Below are 24,710 nucleotides of genomic sequence, written 5' to 3' on the forward strand. Positions count from 1 at the left end.
TTAAAGACTAGGAAATGTCCAAAGGATTCTTCTGGGTGTAGAGAATCCTCGAGGAATATAAGTATATATGAAATATCCTAGAGTACATGAACATTTCGAAAAAGGGGAACTTTATAAGCCTAGAGGAGGTTCTCAAGAAAATTCTCAAAGGACTCTGACCATTCAGGATAACTTCCTTAGATCCTTCTTCAAAGGACTCAAAAGGTCCCAAGAATCCTCGATGAATCTTTCAAAATTTTCACAGGACCAAAAAGATTTTTCGAAGGACTCGAGAAGTCCTAAAAGTTTTTGAACAGTCTTCTAAAAGGTTCACAGGGACAGGAAAATGTTTAAAAAATTTTAGAACTCTTCGAGGAAGTAAAAGGTTTTTAAAATTGCTTGAGGATCGTTAGGTTATTTGAACGTCCTAGATCATCGGGACGATCCAAGGATTCCAGGGATATTAAAGCTCCCTGGAGACTTCGAAAACTCTCAAGCACTATCTATGGGCTCTTAGGAGCATAGAATTGCCTAGGCTCTTGAAAGACCTTCGATAGCCACCAAGGGATATCAAGGATCTGAAGGATCTCAAGGCTTCTCTATGGACCTCGGCAGATTTTTGTGGACAAAGATAGAATATCGGGGCAGCAATTTTAGAATTCTCAAGGTGCTTCGGAGAACCATTTAAGGACCTCAATTGCTGTTATTACTCAATATGGCGAATTCAATTCTGTTGAAAATTACTGCGAACAAAGTCACTCCAAATTGTAATTAAAAGTCGAAAAAGATATAGGATTTGTGTGTTGCTTGAGGGAAACGGTAGAATAACGGGCATGGAGGATAACAAAATAATCATACGCAATCATGCACAATCGGGTAAATTGAAGTCCTTAGAAAACCATTGACGTTGAAATCACTCCAAATTGTAATCTTTAATGCAGCAAGCAGCGACCACTTAAAAAAATAACTCAGGGTAACATAATAAAAAATACTATCAAACAGTCTTTTAAACTGAAGATCTCACTCCAAATTGTAGCTGTATATCAAGTAGATGAATAAAAATGAAAAAATATAAAATGTGTAGAATATTCGAGGGAGGCTTGGTGAAACACATCTGATGGCAAAATGAAAATAATGTAAAATAATGATAAAATAATAACACCCGGAAGCCTAGGGTCTGGGTTAGGTGTCTGGGTTATTGCCACCCCGTCGTCCCCGGCCGAGTAGCGTCAGCGGAATCGAATCGATAAAATCGAACATCGTTCTAGGAAGCCCTGAATGAAGGGCTCCCGAATCCATTGTCGGAGTACCTACGTCCCTGCGTTCCACCACCAACGGTCCCGAACATCCAGCTAAGCCTGACAACGTTATTGATCCAGCTGGTAGCAGCGGCACGTCTATGCAAGGAGGCCATCCATTCCCGTGGATGGTCTATGAGCTTCCTTGCCGAGTGTGCCAGTGAAGGTGTGAAGGTGCTAACATCCAATTCGGAGCCAGTAAAATACTCCGTCCCATCGTTCACACCATACAGAACCACCATAATCCTCCTGGCCGGAGTCACCATGCAACGCAGTTCGCACTCGCGTGATCAAAGAATTTCGATCGACCACGATAAAAGCAATAGACACGCTCACGTGCGTTTCTACGCCTCCAACTTTGAACTATGCGATTCCACTATCAATTAGGCTCCGTACATGCGGGCACTGGCACGATAAAACCGGGCTTAGGCTGTTGTACTATCTTACTCGAGGACTGTCTTTTTACTCATTCTATTTCTTCAACTTGCAGACAATATTTGTAATTGGTTTTTGTTAGAAAGAAATTGTTCTGTTCTTGTCAGTTCAATTTTTTGAGATTCATAATTTGTAATTGTAGATTGGCCTGTGGATTTGTATACGTCCCTTGGCATGTCCATGTTGTTTGCAAAATTTTTCATTTTATTCCGAGTTTTATAGGATAAACTATGAAAATGGGAATTTGCATGATCTACTCGTGGTATCCATGGATTGTGGGAGTGGAGTAGACAGCCTTCGTGGAAAATAAATCATCTTGACATAAAATAATTATCAGGGTACCTCGAGTCCCTATTATTTTTTCTTTTTCTTTTTTCAATAGCATCCTGCACACGACAAGCTGTAATTAGTTTTTCGAAAAAGAGGATCAAAATACATGTTCATGGTAGCTGTCTATCCGACTACATTTTTTGCAGATTATGGATTTTTATGCAAAATAAAAACGTTCGACAGAAATTCCACGACGCAAGGATTCAATAAAAATCGATTTCCTTTAAATTCCTGAAATGTTTCTGTCGTTCGTATTTCATCTAGACATTTTTGCCGTAAATGCATAAAGTGAACAGTCTATTCTATTTTACAAAATCATGCATCAAATCAGATCATCTGTTTCATTCTTTTTCGATAAAATTGCTTCTGGTAAAAATAAAATGAAAATATCATTAATTTTCATTCACGTACACGTTTTCTTGCATTTTCACTGCAAAAGTAGAGACTCCAAGAGCCTCTGTCCTTTTGATGCAAGTCTGCGATTAAAGTACGCAACAAAGCAAACTTTGGGTGTGGATGTGTAAAGAGAGGGTGGATCCAGCGATCGACAAGGGTTGTCATAACAATAGAAGAGTAGCACCTAGCCTACCACTATCCAGAGTGGCTTCTTGTCAAATTGCTCCCTGTCGTAGATCGCTTTTCAACATTTTCGGAAAATGTTGGAAGCTATCCTCCCTCCCGAGCGAGTCTCGTGAGGTTTACTGTAATGATTTTTATTAGTGGGTTTCATTTCTTTGTTCGATTCCTTTGGGTCTGTGCAATAATTTTTATTATTGTTTTACTCCTTCGATCAATTACAAGTGTGCAGTAAGAATAAACAAATGAATTCTTTTTAAATTATTATTTCCAAGTTATTATTATTTTTCTAGTACATTTGAATTATATTTTAGTATAAAAGATGAAATATTAAGTCTAAAGCTTTCGAGTCTAGAATTTTGAGTCTCAAATTTTGAGCGTAAAATATTACATTTGCGGCACACGTAAAGTTTTCAAATACCACGACACGTGTATGTAAGGAAACTGTTACAAAGAAAAATTTAAAGTTTTCAAATACCACGAAACGTGTATGTAAGGAAACTGTTACTAAGAAAAATGTTCAAAAATCTCCAATCCAGTTAAAGATTTCCTTCAGCAAATCGTTCCAGCAGCAATAGCAACCTCGAATCACCTCGACTAATATACCTGATTAAACAATTTCTCTCGGATTCGTAATTTCGATAAATAACTCCGAAACACAGACTCATTCGTAACGCTATAAATACATTTCCAGTGGGCGCAGAGTTCATTTCCATAAAACTAAGTATAAACAGGGCGCTTTGCATAAAGACCTACTTACGGCAATGTTTATTATTTCCCTTAATGAAAACAGCAGCAATCTGTTCCCCGGTGGTACGTCATCAGAAGAAGATCGAATAATTACCGAGCGCCGTTAAATACGGTCAACAATTCGATTCCCGAACTATTACCGATACACGTACACAAGCGCACACACGCGTACGCGGAGTTGCGGTGACAAAGACCTCTCGGCGAATTGACGTGCGCGTGCACACGTATCTATGCACCGAATAACTGCATTATACGTGGCTGATAAGCCTCGGCGACAGCCTGCGTACGGTTGTGTGCGTGTTTTCCAGGGTTTCTGTGCATGCATAGTCGAAGTCGCGAGGAACAGTGGCGCAATTAACTTGCCAGCTGCTGGCAGGCTAAAAAAAACGTAATTTCATCTGCCTCCCGCAATGTAACCGATAATCACGAAAACCTGTGTGTGTTCTATTCTTGCGACAGCCTTGCTCCGGGATACAATGAATCGCCGCGCACCGGGGGGATAGAAATCACGTTCGATTCAGTACCTGTGTGTTTTCCGGAGCTCGTCAACGGCACACCTTTAATTGAACGTATTTTGAACTTCGTTGAACTTCGTCTCGGTTCAGGAATAATGATAGAAATACTTAGAAAAGATTTCACGTGTTGGAAGGTCCGTGGATTCTTTTAATTTCGTTTAATATTGATTTTTATTTTTAAAAAAAGGTATATGTTCAACTGCTCGATTTTATTCCGAGGTCTTAAGTTTAACGAACCTTTTAATTTGATTCTGTTTTGCTTGTTTTATTTAATCCTGATCTCGTTAAAAAAGAGTCGGTCGAACTGCTCCTTTTGTCTCGAGGTTTCTATTTGATGGGAAGTTGATTATAAAAGTATTGCAGACGAACGTCATTTATGTTGGTAAAATGTGAGTATTGTTAAAAATAATTATTGAGGATTTCTACGTTATACGAAACGCTGGCCATCGCATCTAAGCAGTTAACGAGGCTTTTAATATTTTATTAGAAACGCGCTCGTCCGATTCAATTTAATTTTATTTTGTGATCTCATTTGAAGCGGGAGGTGATTATAAAGAGCTGAATTGATTATGATGGTAAAATGGTGATAATAATGAGAATAATTAATGATTGAATGTATGGGAGACTGTTGGACTCTTCGATTCGATTCATGTCTCTTGGTTTTATTTAACTTTGAGTTTAAACGTTCCTCTAAACGGTCCTCAGTGTCATGCTCCAAGCAAATTAATCGCCGCTTAAGGCAAACTAATTTACAAGTCCTTTAATTTTCCGTGGTGCGCTGCAGTTCAAGGGAATGCGCGTTCCACAGGCGTTTTCCTTGAACTGAATAGTTAACGCTGCATTTTCAGGACATGTGAGGATGTGTTTGAAAGATAAACTTTTTGATGCGTCCTAAACACTCAGGGATTAAAAAAATATGCGAATTGTTTTATTGTGGAAAAAGAAAGGTAAACGATATAATTCATTGCATATAAATTAGTATTCGTACGGATTAAAAATTCTACGCAGGACTATAAAATACATAAAATTCCATCGGGATTTAAAAGAAAAATTCCTACACACAAATCCCCTATTCTTTTATCCATTTTAATAAACTTTTCTACAATTCATATAAATTTTTTTAGTACATTTTGTTTTTCATGTTTGAAACGGTTCGTCCAATAAAATAAAACCATCAGTCACTACGATCGTTATTGTAAATCCTCGCTCCAGCTTTTTATTTTCAATTGTAATTCCTATAGGTTTCCAATAATACTTCATGGTGCGTTTCAATCCTCGTATCATATTTCACATTTTATTATTTATGTGAAGAGCACTTTCGCTCAATAAAAGAAATAAATCTATTAGCAACTATACTCTGTGCTAGTTCGTCTACAAATTAAAAATACACAAAGTGCAATCAAAGGGACAAACTACAATCCTTACGCACAAAGTCTCCACTCTTTTTCCATTTTCAGTTCCGCTGCAATTCTTAAAAATTTTCAGCAGAAAAATAAAACTCTCAACTCGTTGTTAATTCAATGAAAAATTTAAACTAATTACGAACAATAATTCCTACGCACAAATTCTCCATTCTCTTTTCTCATTTCCAGTTTTCATTTATAAATTCTTCAAATTCCCAGCACCGTGCACCACAACGTAACTTCAACATTAAATTTTCCATTCTATTATTCCCGTGGAAAGCGATTCGCGTCGTAGAATAAACGGAGGAACGAAAAGGTATAAAACCAGTAACGACTGAACTGTTCGACAGAACCAGCAGGCCTAGGTCAATTAAGAAATTAGAAGCTACTACGTACAACATCTGAGCCAAAGTCAACTAAAGTCTTTGTAAAATCATTGTTATCGAAGTTGCTCCACATTTAAGGTATAATATTAAAAATTGAAAAATGCATATTAGTAAAAGTTAAGAGAAGCGTTAGAGTAATGAATATAATCGGATGAAAATAGTTACGAATTAGAAAATCTAAAATCTACATAACATTTGGAGAAATTCTTAAAATAGATCTCGAGAATAATTAATACTAGGTTTACGGAGCACTAAAAGCGACTATTTTGCATTACTTCATAAAAATAACAAGAACGTGCTACCCACATTTTTAGCAATATTTTTAAAATGATATATACCCAAAGAAATAAATTTGCTAAATAATTTCTCATATATGCATCCTTAGAATCTTAATAATATTAAATTAAAAATATTCGAACCCGTCATTTTGACAGACCCCGTAAATCTAGTGTTAAACAAAAATAATGCTACCCGAACGAATCGAAATCCTCAAAGCAGCACTGCTACTAAAATTCTCCAAATATGAACCGTACAGGAAAAAGAATACAAATTAGAAAATGCGTAATCTACGTAACATTTACTCGCGGATAACAACGCAAAAATGGTGGTGCCCAATCTGAACGAGTCGAAATCCTCGAGGCACCCCTGCTACTAAAATTCTCCAAATTGGAAATCGTACAGGAAACAAATTACAAGTTAGAAAATGCATAAATTAGGTAACATTTAAAGCCAATTTTCCTCGAGGATCACAACGCAAAAATGGTGGTGCCCAATCTGAACGAGTCGAAATCCTCGAGGCACCACTGCTACTAAAATTCTCCAAATTGGAAATGGTACAGGAAACAAATTACAAGTTAGAAAATGTATAATTTTGGTAACATTTAAAGCAATTTTTCCTCGCGGATAACAACGCAAAAATGGTGGTGCCCAATCTGAACGAGTCGAAATCCTCGAGGCACCCTTGCTACTAAAATTCTCCAAATTGGAAATCGTACAGGAAACAAATTACAAGTTAGAAAATGGATAAATTGGATAACATTTAAAGCCAATTTTCCTCGAGGATAACAACGCAAAAATGGTGGTGCCCAATCTGAACGAGTCGAAATCCTCGAGGCACCACTGCTACTAAAATTCTCCAAATTGGAAATCGTACAGGAAACAAATTACAAGTTAGAAAATGCATAAATTGGGTAACATTTAAAGCCAATTTTCCTCGAGGATAAGAAAGCAAAAATGGTGGTGCCCAATTTGAAGTCCCCAAAGGATGGGTGATAGAAAAATTGCAAATAAAAAAATATATATATAAAATTATCAGCGACTGACCTGTTCGAAAGAAGCACCGGGCCTAGATCCGGGCTCGCTATCAGTCGAGGGCAACCGATGTCCCTTTTACAACGCAAGTGCCGCCCCTGTCGTCGCACGCCTGCCTAGTAGCTGTTCAGCGAACGATCGCCAGTGTGGTATCGCCAGTTGGTCGGTGCGGACCCGGGCTCGTGGATTTCCCATGACGGCGAAGTGGCGATTCTCCACTGACACGGCCTCCAACCACCTCTAACCGCACGTAAGTCCTATGCCTAGCCATCAAAACGTCTTAATCTGTCGAAAAGGGAACCCTAATCCCCATTTTACCCCACCGAGAGGGAGAACATTACCGCTCGAAGACACCGATGACGTTGTACAGTTTCAATTGCCGACGTACGCGTTTTCCTCGCTCGTTTCCGCGCAGCGTGTGAAATCCCTGGCTCCACGTCGTGCACGAACCTTCCTGGGAACACAAGAATTCATTTTGTCAATAAAATTCGATTATTCGGGCACGATTGGCTGCTAGCATATCGGGCAACGAAAAGATCCTGCGCTCAGGATTGACGTTTTTGGAGCATGACTGGCGAAAAGAATGTTCTTTTTTTTTGTGGTTTGAGCAGTTCGTTCGAGGATTTCAATTCTGAGTTAGATGGTGGTTGATTCTATGCTCACTTTTGCCATTTTTCTATTGAAGTTCTCGAACAGGATTTTCTTGGGTGGTTGGAGAAGTTTCTTTGAAAAGAATCGAAGGCGTTGGTGGATTGAAAGGATTGGAAAAGTGTGGGCAGCGGTTGCGTGTAAGTTTGCAATTTTTAACGGTCCTGACATTTTTCTTCTCAAACAAAATCTTTTTTTTTTAAATAATCCCGAAAAGAATTATTGGATTATTCAAGTAAGCTTGTTAGGTCGTGATCCAAAATTGTCATTGTTGTTAAATCACTTTTCGGAAAATGAGCTGTGAATCACAATGATTCGGAATTATCATTGCTGTGAAATAAATCTTGAAGAAATTTTCATTTGTAAATCGTAAATGTTAGATCTTCATTAAACAGCCACTGATTAGTAATTGTCGCTTACAAACTATAAACAGTTACTCAGAAAATAAAGAGCAAGTGTATATAATATCTATTGCGTACATTGCGTATCTAAAAATGATAACATGGTTGAAGGTAACGTTCACGGTCGTTTGTTTATCAAAAATGAAGTCGTGGGTGGTGTGAAGCTGTTTAAAAGACTGAGGGAGAACACCGTGGGCAGAGAATGTCAATTTTGCAATTCTTTAGGGACACGACATTTCCCTTTTAAGGATTCCCGAGGATAATGCTTTTTTTTAAAGAGGGTTTTTGACGATGGTCGAAGTTGTACGTGGTTTGAGGGCGTCCGAAGGATGAATGGTGGGGTATATACAAAATATATATATATGTATTGTGTCGTGAGCAGAGCTTGCGTTCCGTTTTGCAATTCTTTGAGGTATTAGCGGAGTATGGATTCTTCGGCTAGTGTACAGCTCCAAGGACTTTGGTTTTAGGATGTGGTTTGGGCGGCAGGATTCGGAATACTGACGGTTCCAAGACTGGCCACTCCTTTGGAGTGGGGAATTTCGTTTGACATTGGATCTGATAGGGCATGGTGAACCATGTTTGCCCGTGGATTTTCTTCAGGTGCCTTTACTAGGGTGTCCTTTCTTATTTCCTGCGACTTTTGAGCTGCTTGCAATTTATTTGGGTTGTACCCTCAAAAACTGTTACTTTTTATTCATGATTTTTGTTGATATCGGGATTTTTTGGGTATTGATCAGCCGATTTTCATTTGGGTTGTACTAAATTTTTGCTAGAGTTACCTGGGAATTTTTTCAATTTTTTGCATATAAAATATGAAACTTAGAATGTTAGAAAGAAAATGTGGCCTGAAACAAAAAGATCATATCTTGTGAAAGAATAAAAATCAAATTAAAGTTATAAATCGTACTTAGCTACATAAAAATATTAAAATTAGAATGTCAGAAAGAAATGGAATCTTAAAAATGAAACCTGGTAAAAAATGTAATCAAACTGTGTGAAAGAATATTCCCTACAAATTGTTAGTAAAAAGGGATGTAAGTTGCCTGTACAATTTTTATAATATCGTATTTTCAAGTCTCTTTTAAAGCGGAGATTGCTCCCTCGATTTTATTTATCGATTTACTTTCCACGTAAAATGTAGAAACACAGTTGAATTCTGAAGAGCTGTGTTTCTCAGAAAATAATTTAATTTTCGTAGTGACGTTTGAATGACTAGTTACTATAACAGCTTTTTGAGACGCACGTTGCTTTTTTTCAATGGGATGACGGTCCGTAGAAGGGGAATCGGCTAACTGTTGAGTAGAGTAACGCAATTATCGGCGATCAATGAAATCTCCTTCGCTGGTAGACGAATTGTAGGACGCCGTTGAGTGTTGGGCTCGTTTCATCATTCATTGTACCGGATGAACATTGCAAAAAGTCAGTCTCGGCAAAATAAGATCACCAAAAAATCCTTTCATACTTCCCCGAGAAAATAAACAGCTTGAAACGACCATTCTTTTAACCTAGCGCTACTTATTAATACATCTTTTCTGTATTAATATCACGATCGAGTTAAAAACAGCATAAAGTGCGAACATTAATGTTCTTCCTTTATGGCATTTTTATCGAACCACATAATCATAAGAATGTAAACCTTTATCGCCCACGTACGGATCAAAATGTTCGTGACCGAATGAATATAGAACTGGAGGAATAATAAAAGACGAATAAAGGGCAGGACAGATAGAAAAAACCGATAAAAGGAGGGCACAAAATTGATTAGAAAATAATGACGCAAATTAAATACTGGAACAAGCGTCGCGTGCAAGGGCGAGGTTCAGCTAGTTAGCTCTGGGAAACGTAACCCAGATAGAATTCGGTTAGCATAATTGCATAAGGAACGGCACTAAACGACGACAAAAGCGCCGAGACAATAGAGAAATCAAGAGATATCGCGATCTTAACGGAAACACGATATGCATCAAAGAAATTATACATTAAAACAATATCGTTCATGCTGCGACCTTGTTTCATGCATTTTTACATTATACCACTATTTTTTAGTTTCACTAAAAATAACATTAACTACTCGCTATTTACATTGAAATCATTGTGCTTATATCTTAAGTCAATGGACTATTTTTACATACTTGCTGCGCAGCTAACAAAATATTAATGGCGACAACAATTCACCTAATTACATTTTCATACGCTCCAACAAAATTTCTTCTCTGATTTTTAATGGAATGCAAATTTTTATGATCGTCTTTCCCGTTCTGAAACCAGTTAGCAAAGCGGTGCACTTTTTCGTTATTCTGCCAACACTATTGTGTCAAGGCTGCCGACTAAGGTCTCCGGGAGCAATTTAGGGCAAAGTCGTCATAGAGCACAGCGGTTACACTTGAAATCAGTGTCCTTCGGTATCGTGTTTGTGCGTTTTATCGTTTGTCGGGCCGGAAACGGTGCGTACGAGGCCTGTGTTTCCTCGTGTTGTCTCGCTCACGGGAAAGCAAGCTGGCGTTTTTCGACAACGGGGAAAACGGGATCGCACGAGGGGCTTTATTCGGTTAGGGGAAAATCGGGGGAAAAGGGGGAAAAGGTGTTCGAAGAGCAGAGAGCCAGAGAGAGAGAGAGAGAGAGAGAGAGAGAGAGAGAGAGAGAGATCTCCGCGCAAACGCACACGGGCCTTTCCGGGGCGCGCGTACCTCCCGCGGCCTCATCGATTACGAATTTTCGTTTCGAGGATCCCCTTTCTCGTTCTTCGGCTCCTACGCGAATTGATTATTCGATACCAACATTATTCTCCTGTTTCCTGCTCGAATTTATCTATAGAATGTTTATATTTTGTGTGCGGTTCGAATTAATTCTTTACGGGTGGAATTGGTGACTTGGAGTCTGGAGGGACGAAGCTAATTTTGTTAGATTGCTTTTGGTACATTTTTTGGACGATATTGTACAAGAATTCATACATTTTCAGCTGAAACTTTTCGATCGATCTTCCGATAAAACCTATGACTAAAATACACATCTTTTAGAAGAGCTGAAGCGCTGCTGATTAATTTTGGAATGCGAGGAGTAAAGATAAAACTGTCAACTTTCCTAAAGTCGGTTAATTCGATTAGACAGTTACTTAAATATTTCATTGGTTGCGAGCGCAATTTGTGGATGAAATATATTTAGAATGTATTTTACTGTAGCCTGAACTAAAATTAATACTTAGGGGATGGGGATGAAGCTAAAGATTAAATATCTGAAACGGTATCAATTAATCTCGGAAAGTAGCTAGGATTCACCGTTACATTTTGCAATCTGAAGTCGCTAAACTGGATTAAACAGTTACTAGCGTTAGATAGGAATTATTTACAGTTAATAACTAACGCTTCGGCGTTAGCGTTAGCGTGGAATGGATAGATAAAGTATATTTCGTACAGTTTAGATTGAAATTAATACTTAAGAAAGTGGGATTAAGTTAATTTCTGTGGAGGCGTCATTTAGTCGTGATAATTGAGGGCTTAGTGTCTTATTTTGCAATTTAAAGGCTGTTGATTGGATTAGACGGTTGTTCCTTCAGCTTTTTAGAGTAAAGTTGATATTTTTCGGGTGAAATTGCAAAATTAACTTTTGGAAAATTGAGGGAAATGCATTGTGGTGGTGATTTCAGAACATTGAATTATTTACGTATTGAAATTTAAGTAACAATAAGGACTGCCCAATTATATATTAAACTGGCGTTAGCACAGTATAATGAGAAAAGTTTTAAATCGCAATATAAAGTACTTAACGTAGAAATAATTTGTAGAACTTGGCTAATGTCGTTACCGTGTCTGACTATAACAGTCTGAATCTACTTGCCCGATATCCTCCACTTGAAATATCTTTCCCTTCGAATCTTGAATGGAAAATATTATTCAAATCAACGTGAAAAGTTGCGAATGAAGTGGTAGTCAATTTGAAAGAGCTGCACCATTTTATTTTTGTAGAAAGTAAATTTTAAAAATGGCGTGTACGATGCTGAAGTAGGAACGGAATTTTGTATGCGTTCCGTTCGAAACATGCTGTGCCAGGTCAGACTATGATTTGCAATGAAAGGTTGCACGATGAAGTTGAATCAGCTTAAATTCTGCGCGCTGCTCAACCCTTTTCGCGATTCCAGATAACTCGATATAGGTTACGAGCCCCGCGGAATCAATCAGATCCGTGCTTCAAATCGCTTTACACGCCATTAGACCCACTAGTTCATTAACATTCCCGTGAACCAATCAAACTTCGCAAATTGTTTTCCGAAAAGATGTAATGGTACATGTCCTTGACACAGATTGCGAACGAAATTCATTTATTTATACGTCCACCCCTTCACGTACAAATTAAATTGAAATTCGAAGTGATTCGTGTGAGTTTGATCAAGATTTCCTGTACGAATTTCAAACAGATATGTGTTGCTGTTAATACTAAATAGTATTTCACGTCAATGCGTACAATCGTATAATAAACATTTCCCTTTGCAAGGGGGGGATAATTTTTTAAAGAGAATCGTTTTCATCAAAACGTTCTCGGAATTTTAACTAGATTGGGGTTTTCATAAATATGTTTACGATCAAAAAGAAGAAACAGCAAGCAACAGCTTTTTTTATTTGCAGTAATTACTCACAAACGAAAGGTCTTTTTTGAGTCGGGAATTTCTCGTTAATACAAAAATCCGTGTAGATTGACATTTACGCCCACCAGAAAATAAATATGTATTCGTAGCCGTTCGTTAACTTTTCTCTGGCAAACGAATCGATACCAAAAACGATTCGTGCGCCCACGCGAGCAGAATCACATTAGAAAAACACGCAAACACAATATTGGACAACGGTAACACTGTGTTCTCCCGTCGCCGAAACGAGTCGATAAACGAATCAACGACACGACGGTGTAGCTGGACGCACGATCAGGAGCACGTGACGCGAGGAATGATAACAAATTAATTGAACCGATCTAATTATAGCGAAGTTCGTGTTTCACGTTATCGATTTCCGTGATTCCAGATGTGGAAGACCAAACGGAGAATGCTACAGCCATGATTCGATCAGGAGGCGATCCTGACAGAAGGCCGTTGTCGGCGCGGATGATTCCTACACACTGTACAAAACGGTGACAGAGCTGTAAATCACAGCCATGGATACGCAGAAGAAGTATCTGTGCCCCCGCTTGGTCGATTATCTCGCCATTGTGGGGGCCAGATTGCCGTCAGTCTCTCGCCAGCCTGTGCAGGTACAATTTTCCAGTAATTTCAGAAAATCAAGAAACAATTAAAACATTGCTCCCACCCTGCAACTAAGTCTCTGGGACTCCGAAGAAATTTTCGGTACATAAAGAAATAATTGAAAGTATGAATTCTTCTGAACTTCTTTTGGACACTTAAACGATGCCGAGTAATTTTATAAACTTATCAAATGCAGAGACATATATTTTCTTTTAAGTAAAATCTAATATCTAATGTTATTACAATTACTAAGAAAAGATCCACAATCACACACAAATGTTGTCTATTCTATTCGAAAACGTTCTGCCGTCTTGCAATATCTCTATTCCGGTTTAGGATTTGTCTTTGCAAATAATACTATTGTTCGAGTAAAAAGAAAAATGCAAAAACATTGTGGTCAATTGGCATTTAATATAGAACGTCTGAGCAATTGATAAGCGATAACGAGTTGGACAAATGTTTAGAGATCGATTATGTATTAAAGGCTCCAGAATTGTTGCGAAGATATCCAGTGGAAGATCACAAAGATTTTCCACTGCCTCTGGACATGGTTTACTTCTGTCAACCGGAGGGTTGCACCAGCGTGGGCCCTAAACGCACAGCCTTACGAGAGGCCACTACCTTCACCTTCACCCTGACGGACAAAGATTCCGGTACAGAACTCTATTTCATCGTTAAAAACACTGGCCCAAGAAAGATGTACTTCTTTCGTCAATTTTTCCATCTAATGTCACATAGACTTTCGCACCGTTCGGTCCTCGTACTGTACAGGGTGTGCCAAAAATGTTGGACTTCCTTGAAAGAGGAAGACAACATTTTTGGGACATCCTGCATACGTCGTCTAATCGACAATCCTTAATAAAATGGAGATTAAAATGATTTAAAACAAAATTGTAGGAAAAACACGGTACGGGATCTGCGTGAATTTCTATCGGCCGATAGAAAGGACAGGAGGGGCAGGTGGGGGTGGAGTGTCCGTCAGAAGAGATAAATACAATACTACGTTCAGGAGAGAGAGCTGGAGGAAGAGCATGGAAAAGAGCACGGATTCTGCCTTTTCTAGGTGACATATAACACATCATTCATTGCTACTAACTTTATAATTCGATTGAACAACTTCGATTCAACTCTGTCAATTCATATTTTCAAAAGTATACGTTTTCCTCGCGACAGTATTTTTTCAAACTTTTGTTACGAACGAGGACGTGACGTGATATTATGTCCGATAGGCTGCGATTATGAGACTGTTATCTCTAGCTATTGTTTATAGCGACTATAGGAGCAGTGCGGTAGGTCCTAGCGACTCAGAGAAAGAATGTCCAAGCAGCAGAAGGGACTCTGACACTTCCCATATACCGAGTGCACCGAGATTAGGCATCACTGCGCCGAGTGGAGACAGCGAGAGTGGTGGTAGTCATTCTCCGTCGCCATGTGCATCGCGCAGACGACAGGTACCCACCCCCTCAATCGCAAATTAACTTCGTGTGTCTCGGAGAACCATTATGTTATCAAAGTCTTTCCTCTCGACACCTTAAAAAATATTTTTGGACCCTATTGCAATTTTATTTCATCTTTGTCTCGCTCTTCAATCCGATCTCTCTGTTCATCCCCCTTAAAAAATGATTTTAGACTCTCTTGCATTTTATTTCATGTTTATTAAACTATTTGAGGTACAAGTTTGATCACGCAATTGGTATAAAGTAAATTTATTGTCCATTCTATTAATAAATGCAGCCGGAAGAATTTCCAAAGTATACCTAACCGTGTCGTCAGACAGAAAGTGGTTGAATTCTAGTTCGGAACAACAAAGTACAAAGTTTCTCGCCGAGTTCTTCCTTGAAGAATGCTTTTACAGTTGCATTCCATTTGATTTCCATAAAGGATCGTGAAGTACCAATTTATGGTACGAATTAATAAAGCATAACTGTTCGTTCCAAAATTAGTAAGAAGTGGAAATACCGTCGACTTTATTAATAAATGGGGTGGCCAGAGTTTCCAAAGTGTTCTTTAAGTGTGTCAACGCGAGACACAAAGGAAGGGTCGCATTCGTTTGGAACTATATGTAGCCAAAGAAATGGAGTGAATCGATACGATGTCATTTCAGAGGATACGAAACCACTCCCTGACGTCACTCTGCATCATCTCTCATCACCCTTTCTTCTCGATGTTCCGGGAATGTCTTTTTATTCTGAAAAAGATCATCGACGCCTGCAACGAGAGCTCCTCTCCGCAAAAAGTCGGAGCTTCGCGGCAGACAAACAGGTATTTTAATTAATTTTTAATTATATTACGCGTCTCTTTCAAATATCAGAGGCTGAATCCTTCGCAAAACATCCCTCTGCTTTGTTAACAGCCGTACTCTCTGCGCATTCACTTATTAATTATACGCTTTAATTCGAGACTGACTGCGGGCAATCCTTTTGGAGCAAATTTCACCTACAAAGCTTTATATCAATGTACTGGGTGTGTTTAAAGTGTGCATCTCCGGCAGCAGTTGATCTTTAATTAATTCACTAATCCGCAAGCTGTTCTTCCGAGCTGAATTCGAGGGAGATGATGTTAATCTTTGGGGGATTATTTATAGTCTACAGGGGCGCTGCAATTTTTGCCTAAGGACTGTTTTTAAATTATACACGCCTAACATCTCTAAATCCTCGATTACACAGGATGATTATTCTCTGCAACAAAATTCAATGCAGAAAAGATTGATCGTTGGAGATCCATTATATGATCTGTAATGTTTCACTTTTACACAAAGACCGTCTTTAAATTCTTCGCCTTGAACTAATCAGGTCTCCAATTACTTCGTTGGAATTCCGTTAGCTTAAGAATTCCCTTTCCAATAAAATACGGGAGCGCCTGCGTTAATCTCGATCAAATCAAATTTGATCCGGACGAGTACTCTCTGTTTTACATACAGGGTGTTTCAGAAGTGTGCTCCATTTAATTGTTGGATACTTTTGAAACGTTCTTCTCGAATTGTTAATGGAATAACGTTGTGTATTTGGAAAACAGAGACACAGTATGGAGCGCGCTGACAGGACAAATGCTCGAAGGAACGCCCTCGATCGTTCTCCACGACGTCCGAGAGATCGAGACTTGGATCCTTCGTCTTCTCAGCAGCCCGGTACCCGTGCCAACGAAGACACGGGTCGAGGTCGAGATCGTGTCGCAAAGTATACAGCCGCCACTCTGTTTTGCCCTCCCAGACCATACTAGATTCTCTCTCGTTGATTTCCCTCTGCATCTACCCCTGGAACTTCTCGGCGTTGACATTTGTCTGAAGGTCCTCACGCTGATTCTTCTCGAGCACAAGGTGAGCGTTGCGTAACCCGAGAACTTTGAACGATATGGACAGGGAAAATGTGATATCAGCCGCTGTTAATAGCGCAACCGTTAACGGATTAATTTACCCGTGCGGGACGAAGCGGACCTAACCCAGACCTTTGATTTAACGCGGAGTTACTTTTTAATTTGTTATGAAACCGTGCAGTTGGAAAAGTCTCTCAGAGTCGCGAAACACAAAAAAGGGGGAGAAAGTTTTTTAGAATCATAAATCCTTCGTTGTTTTAAATGATTTTTTGAAAAATTTTGAGATTGTGAGGTTGGGAATGGAAGATTTGTTTTGTTGTGCTGTTGTATGTGTATGCGGACACAATGTTGACTTGTTTGATATACTGCAGTGTCAAACATTCAGAAATACATTGTAAAATTATGAATATTGATGTACTGAAATCTGGTCTAGTATACATCCCCTTAATTCACTGTTCCCCGAATAGAATAGAGTACGAACCGGCGGCCATTTTGGTTCCGCTACAACCTGTACGAAAAACACCGAATTGTTGGTATTTTGTTTCAGATCGTGCTGCAGTCCCGCGACTACAATGCCCTCTCGATGTCCGTAATGGCGTTCGTTACAATGATTTATCCTCTGGAGTACATGTTCCCCGCGATACCGTTGTTACCCACATGCATGAGCTGCGCGGAACAATTGTTGCTTGCACCTACACCATTTGTTATCGGAATACCCGCTACTTTTCTATTGTACAAAACCAACTTTAAAATGCCCGATGACATTTGGCTAGTGGACCTAGACAGCAATAAGATTACTGCGCCGACTGGTCTGGGCGATCAATTGCCACCGTTGCCCGAACCAGAAGGCAGCATACTAAAGAACCACCTGAAGCAGGTAAATAACAATCATGATCGCCACTAACATCGCAGACCTGGGCACATGTATCATTCATTATCAAACAAAATATCGAACAAAACATCAATCCTCTTCGAGATCTCACTTCAAGGGCATCTCTCTTGGTTTGACAAAAGTTCCCATGATACGGTTCAAGCTGTTATGAAATCATATCGTTCTCTTTTTTTATGCAAATCAATGCATCTTTGTATTCTGCTCCAAAGTGTTTTAGCTACCTCGATGGTAATCATTTTAACTAAGGAAAGTTCAACGAATCTTGTGATTATAAAAGATACGTTGCAACGATGAACTATATAGATTGTTCCGACGAGAATGAGCCCAGGTCTGTCGCGAAACATCCCCCCACCAATCACTCGCTAATCACATCGTCTCGAGACGAGGTCTCTAATTAATTCGTTGCTCCTCCGTTCGGTTCCGCAGGCGATGCAACTGATGGACCAAGCCGGCTCTGGTGTAAATATTTCAATTACACGTTATCTTCTGCATGTAGCGTATAGCTGAGATCCTTGTGTTGTAGCTAGCGGCATGGAAGAGTCTGCCTATACAGTAGTTGACATTTAGACGTTCTATTCTGTTTGCGTTTATTTTCATTATAACATTTAGAATCGAGTGCGGTGCTGTCACGCTGTAGAGGTAGTGAATCCCGGAGGTCGTTATTGCACTCGAGCGTAATCGGTTCAGACAGAAGAGATTCAACTTTGGGATTCGAAGATAGTGGGGAACGTAGCCGCTTAGATCTAGTAGACGTAGACTTTTGCTTCAGTATATCCCGACACGGATCTCTGAGAAGGTCTATCGAGCGTTCGATCCTTCGATCATGAAACGATCATATTTCAGGCGATGGCTAGCATGACTCCGCAATCAATGTCGCAGGACACCACGCCGAGGACCTCTCTTCAGGCTCCTAGCAGGAGGGAGAGTATGACTTCTCACCTCTCTACCTTGAGGTAAGCCAAATAACTCTTCGTTAAGCTGATTATGTTGATTCGCTCTTATGATTCGACTGCGGATCCAGATGCAAAATGAAAATTTATTAGACGAAAGTGCATTTTCTCTCTTAACCATTTCAATGAGTTGAGAACAGTGTAACGATGCTAGACTATTAACTTGACAAATAAATAAATTGACTAACAAACACTGTGTTGCCACTGTCGTTTCCCAGCGTTTCGTCGAAGCACAGACCAAGCATCGATCACCACGGCTACTCTCAAGGCAGCCCATTGAGTTCCCCAGGAACAGCGACGTCCGGTGGCCGTCGATCATCGATCTCGCAGCAGTCGGCAGGATCGTCGTCCCCACAGAAGCCCATGTCTCAAAGCGGCATGGGGTCGTTCAACTCGTTCATTTATGGCAACGACGTGGACTCGGTAGACGTGGCAACGAGGGTGGCCATGGTGCGGTTCTTCAACTCTCAGAATTTGTTGGCGAACTTCACCGAGCACACCAGGACCCTGAGGCTCTATCCAAGACCAGTGGTCGCCTTCCAAATCAACTCGTTCCTGAGATCGAGACCCAGAGCCAGTAATTTCTTGAATAAATTTGCAAGGACCCAGGCGGTCGAGTTCTTGGCAGAATGGTCCCTGACGCCCAGCAACGTGGCGTTCCTCAGGGTACAAACAGGAGTGTTCGACCCGATCCAGATAGGCGACAAGCCTAAATGGTACGCCTCGACCTTGGAACCGATTAGTTTCCCTGTCTGGGACTCGGGTAGTTCTTTGGCGAATGCTTTGAAGGCGATGAGGGAGCATGAGAGTCAGCCGACTGACGAGAGCGGATCGGATTCTGAGGGTGCTGAGAGCACCAGCTCCTCGTACTCGTCTTTGAGCGATTTCGTCTCGGAGATGGTGTCCTCGGACTTGTCACCGAGTAAGTAACGTTAGATTGATCGTATATTAAGGGAAGTCCAGGTGTCAATAGAACCTGGATTGCGTTAACTAATTCTGTCCAAATAAGATCTAAGATAAGAACATCGTGTCTACGTCAATATTGGATCAGTTCTAACCTTGCGGGTCACTTTTGCAGGCTACAACTGCTCGCAAGCAGCTCAGCCTCAGCCCATGTCCTTGTCAGTCGACCCGAAGAACGTCTACAATCCTCCAAGCTCGTTACAGTATCCCGGTGTAGAGGAGGAGTCCACGGTCAGACCAGAAAGCCCACCGAGCACCTCTTCCAGTCACAGCGACCTCAGCAGTCCCAGTTTCAACAGAGACTCGGAGTTCGAGATGAACCCGAAAGCTCAAGAAGGTTCGCAGTCGGCCAATGTAAGTCTGAATGCGTTCCTCGATGGCCTACCTCATTGTGTCTTTACTAAATCAATATTTTTTATTAATACACACACGTTTGTGGAGACCGGTAGACACTCGATTATTGATAAGGACATTCAGACATTCAAATCGAGCTGATTCAAACAGAACGGCAGACGTCGTTGACATCAATGTAACCGTCAAACTAAATACCTAAAAAACAACACTTGAACTTTTCGTATTTGAAAATATAAATTCACTGAGATACACAATTTTCGTACAATAGAACAGCTAAACAAAATAGTTATTTGTTGCACAGTTTATGGGGAATCTTGAGCCCTCCATCTTTCTGAATCTGCCCGTGCAGCATCCTCGATAAAGCAAGGACCCTTTCAGACGAAATACAGTCCCAAAAAGTGCACCGTAATCTCAACCATCCGACCCAAAATTTCATCTTCTACTTAATCAACCACCAGCTCCGTCAACGAGTTCCATGACTTCCATTCCAGCCAGTAGATAGCATAAACAGTGTAATACCGATATCTCGTCTGAAAGTACCACGGTGTCGTCGCGAGACCAACACGGAAAGCTCGTTACCTAATTCTGCTATGTTTCCCAGTATCGATTAAAGCGATAAGAGGATTTCGAGCCGATCAACTACGACAAACGACACGGAAATATCATAGACACATACAAAGAGACAGACACACACGCTCTCAATCATCTCTCTCTCTCTCTCTCTCTCTCTCTGGCTACCTGATCATTGACTAGACTACTTGATCATAGGATAAAGAGGAGGGTGGTAGCTTTGAGTCAGACTCTGCATCAACAATAACACCACGCACAATCCTGAGCGCACAAAGTTCGGTAGGACAGTTCGGGGTAGGCATGGCCTCGTTAACTACTCCGACGGCCAGCGACGCTGAACGTCCTGCCGCTCCCCAAAGGACCTCGCGTGTCAGTAGATTTGTCGTTCCTGTGAGTCATCCGCCATGCCAGTCTCTCACTATCTCGGTGTACCACTGTCGGTATTGCCTTCTCTACTTTGTGTCACTTGAAACGTGCATGCTGCGCAGGACTCGGCATAATCACACAATATTTTTTAAACCATTCATTCCCCCCACCCTCGAAATCGTCAAGCCCTTTGTCACTTTGACCCTTCGGATCCTCGTGTCAATATCAAAAATTGTCTACCACGTTCAATGACATTGTGGGAATTTTATTGTACGTGATTTTGTTCGGTTGGAATTGTAATTGTACTGTAATCGATTATCTTATCACCCCCCCCCCCCCCCAAAATCGTGTCGTCTTACAATTCAATCCCCGAAAACATACAATTCAACCTTGTCTCTTACAAATGATGCGAACAATTTTTATTTTGTACAAAAATGTGCTGTCTACTTGTTATTTGGTTTAATATCTATTATTTTTCACAAAGTAATGCATGTTCATTTATTTGTGTACATATATTGTGCCCAGTCCTGCAAAACACCTGAATCCAGCATGAGACCATTCAGCGAATTTTTAACATTGTTCACCACAAGTGCCTTTCTCATTTTCATCTGAGCGTTATTGTACATTGATTGATCACATTCTTGGCCATCGACGTTCGATTATTTGCAACGAGGTTCCGCCTTGCTCCTCATCGATCATTTTCCGTTCTGTGCAGAGGTTCGATCTTTATAGCTTTTTCCTTTGTTTCTTTCGGTTGGTTTGTCGGTCGATTAACTCTCTTTTGGAAATCCCTAATGCATGATCTGTGTCTCTCGCATCGTGAAGCCTCCCGGACACGTCTCACGCTGGCAAACTTGAAGGAGATTTCTGCGCAACGCAACGGCACCTTTACTTAATTATTGAAGTGCACTGTTGTTGCTTCCGGAGGCTCGGAATTTCTGCATGACCATTTCTTTTCTTTTCGAACGATCTGCTATAGTTCCACTATGTTTCATATGTTTGTGAACTGTGATTGTTCCGCGGTTGATTCTGTTGCCCCGCAATACTGATTATTAATTCACGTCGACACGTTGGTCTATGAAAACGCGAGTCGCATAGAACAGTGTTTGGCTTCTTCGTGGGTATTGATGCATTAACGATGAAAAATCATTCATAGGATGATTCACATGCGAGAAGATTCGATTGAATTCGTGCTGCATGGTTAATGAATTAATACAACAATCTCATCACAATTACGCGAACTGCGACAAGAAGATGCGAAAGATTAATGGTCAGTAGTATCGACTGTATATGAAACACAGAAGTATTGTTTTGTTTTCGTCTGAACACACGGACACTCGAGTTCTGTACAAGTTGGTTACAAGTAAAAGTAATTTAGAGACTTGTGTACGACCCCTTGTAACATTAGCGTCCACAACTTGTAAATACTTTCTAGAGTTACGTAGGTAAGGTGTATGAACGACTTTCTTTGAATTTGAACTGTAAGTTTTCACTTGCGTCGGAATTAGTCGCTCACCCGAGAGGAAAGAGGAGGATGAATATGGCGTAGACGTGGGAAAATTCTCGGAAACTTCACCAAAAAATCACTTTAAACACTTTACAATATGTGCTTAAATTTTATATGATTCAATTAAAACTGATAAAGACTCTATTAAGACTTTTATATCATGAAAAATAAAATGTTTGACCTGGTAATAAAGTTAAAATGTTAAAATTTATTAGAGATAGACCTAAGACTCTTCAAGTGCACATACAATGTAAAAATTATTGCAGCTTCCCATTGTCTACGCTGTACAAACGGAGTACAGGCACGTCCAAACATTGTTTTCACTTTTAAGAGCAGTTTTCATACCATATGAGCCAAAGCTATAAAAAAGAATGGATAAGGAATGGCGCCTCTATAAGCACCATTATCTCAATTTGAGACTATTGAGAGGCGTGGCCAAAGTTCCAGAACATCTTTTGAAGGCGTGGTCTAAACTTATGGGCGTGGTCTAAGTCCGCTGGAGGTGTGGCTTGAGGCTTCTAAAGCGGCGCAAGATCTCCGAGGCCGTGGTCTAAACCTTCCCCCACGACCTGGATTCTCTAGAGGTGTGGTCTAATCCTTCTGGTGTGTCTAGGTCCTTTAGAGGCGTGGTCTAAACCTTCTAGCGTGACCTAGGTCCACCAGAGGCGTGACCTGAGCCTTTGCGTGCGACATAGGTCCTCTGGAGGCGTGGTCTGAACCTTCTAACGTGTCCTAGGTCCATTAAAGGCGTGATCAGAGCCTTTGGGGCGTGACATAGGGCGTCCTCTAGAGGCGTAGTCGAATCCTTCTGGGCGTGGTCTGGGGATCAAAGTGTGGCCTGAAGCTCTGCACCTCTTGATAGCCTATGTTATGGTGCCAAAGGGCGTTTCCTGAGCCTGTTAGGTGTGATCTGGGTGGTTTGGGCGTGGTCCGAGCACTCGAGATGGCGTGGCTCGCTGCTCTTAAGGACAGATTGGACGCGCCTGCTCCAGAAACACGTTCCGACTGCCCTGAAACTTGACTCTTCTGTATTCGAAGATTCAACCTTCGGGGGCGGTTCTCCAGCGGCACCCGAGCGTTGGGAACGTTTTAGGGAGGGCCGGGAGCTTTAGCACGACGGGGCCTCTTTTGCCCCGGCAGATGAGCAGCAGTAGCAACGACAACTCCGAGTCGTCGACAGTCTCACGACAGCTTTCCGTGGGATCCGGTAGTCGGAAGCAGTCCACGGAGAGCGTGCAGAGACCGAACAGTTCCAACGTGACCGGTAACGGTGTTCTGCGACAGGGATCCCAAGGATCGCTGTTCGAGCAGATCGCGAGCCAGGCGAAGGACCTGGTCCGAGAGACGACTAGGCAAAGTAGTCAGGACGGTCTTCTCGCTCAGATGGATAAGGTAGATTGTTATTAGACCGTGGTGATATCGTTGAATGATCGTCTAGAGTTAGTCCTGTGTTTCGTTAACCCTCTACCCTCTTGTAGAAATGATTTTTAACAGCGACTCCCATACTGCTCACAGTTCGGAGGACTCGATACTCCATTGCTTTTGATCTCTGCGAATCCAGACAGTCGAATACATACTCGGCTTGGTACCAATCAAATTTCGATCTTCAAATTTGGTTGCACGTGTCAATCATTGGTCTCCTCCCACTGATTTTGTTACTCTGCATTCCATTCTGTTTCCCATATGAAAGTCGAAAGGTGTCGACGACATATGTGCGACTAGTAAAAATTCATTATCTTCGAGTTCTGTTTTGTTCTGGTCTATTGTCTTGCTCATGCGAATTTGGTAATGATCATACTGCTCGCAGTTCTGGGGTCTCGACGATTAGTACGCGCATACGGGGTGGTTGATTAGCAACAAATTTCGCCGAGAAAACTGTGCAATGCTCCTCTAGATATTTGTGTGTGTGTGTTTCTTTGGTTTTTCGTTAAGTGCATTGACAAAAGGAATTTCTTTATATTGTAGCTGAAACACCAGGCGAAGGAGAAGATCAACGAGGCTGGGGAAGACAGTTTGTTCGCGCCGTTAGAGCAGGTATGCGATGTTACGCCAATTTAGAAAGTGCTAAAGAGGTTTTCTTTAATTATTTGTTCATGTTACTGCGAGCGGGTTTTTCTGAATTGAAACTCGTCTGTGCTAAAAGTTTCAGTTTAATGATTTTAATCCGCGATTTTGAAATAGCTCACGCAGCAGACGAAGAAAGCAATGGGAGAGGCCACGAAGTCGGTGCAGGAGGCTTCGAAGACAGCTTTGGAAGCTAGCAAGAACGCAGCAGGTGTTAGCAAAAATACTTTCGACGATTTGACGTACGTTGGCAAGAGTACTTTCGGAGACTTGACGAAGAGCGCGAAGGAAGTTGCCGCGAAGAAGGGTTTGCTCAAGGTATGTGACGATTTAGAACCTGAAGAGCTTTAACGTTTTGTTACATAGAAGTTGAAGAAAGTAATATCTAGATTGCGGGCATTCTTACATTCTTCCGATACTTGTATGTTTTGTAGTGGGTGATTAAATTGTTAGCACCACTCAACGATTTT

General features: G+C 40.8%; 1 protein-coding gene across 9 annotated transcripts in view; it reads left to right on the forward strand.

The window, feature by feature from the left end:
- Positions 1–7,080: 7,080 nt before the first annotated feature.
- The window catches only part of Rab3-gef (Rab3 GDP-GTP exchange factor), a 38,808-nt gene continuing 21,178 nt past the window's right edge, over positions 7,081–24,710 (forward strand). For 3 of the 9 annotated variants that reach the window (XM_076794527.1, XM_076794529.1, XM_076794530.1), the window contains exons 1-16: positions 7,082–7,233; positions 13,045–13,270; positions 13,747–13,915; positions 14,160–14,325; positions 14,533–14,713; positions 15,367–15,524; positions 16,278–16,578; positions 17,122–17,451; positions 17,893–17,925; positions 18,310–18,419; positions 18,635–19,338; positions 19,495–19,733; positions 20,502–20,693; positions 23,215–23,568; positions 24,142–24,210; positions 24,358–24,558. In XM_076794527.1, coding sequence (XP_076650642.1) covers positions 13,175–13,270; positions 13,747–13,915; positions 14,160–14,325; positions 14,533–14,713; positions 15,367–15,524; positions 16,278–16,578; positions 17,122–17,451; positions 17,893–17,925; positions 18,310–18,419; positions 18,635–19,338; positions 19,495–19,733; positions 20,502–20,693; positions 23,215–23,568; positions 24,142–24,210; positions 24,358–24,558 — 3,303 coding nt within the window. In that variant the 5' untranslated portion in view covers positions 7,082–7,233; positions 13,045–13,174. Of the gene's footprint in view, positions 7,234–13,044; positions 13,271–13,746; positions 13,916–14,159; positions 14,326–14,532; positions 14,714–15,366; positions 15,525–16,277; positions 16,579–17,121; positions 17,452–17,892; positions 17,926–18,309; positions 18,420–18,634; positions 19,339–19,494; positions 19,734–20,501; positions 20,694–23,214; positions 23,569–24,141; positions 24,211–24,357; positions 24,559–24,710 lie in introns of all 9 variants that reach the window. The other 6 variants (XM_076794522.1, XM_076794523.1, XM_076794525.1 and 3 more) reach the window with 5 other exon arrangements.

Source organism: Halictus rubicundus, chromosome 10, assembly GCF_050948215.1.
Source record: "Halictus rubicundus isolate RS-2024b chromosome 10, iyHalRubi1_principal, whole genome shotgun sequence".
In the NCBI taxonomy this organism is placed as follows: domain Eukaryota; kingdom Metazoa; phylum Arthropoda; class Insecta; order Hymenoptera; family Halictidae; genus Halictus; species Halictus rubicundus.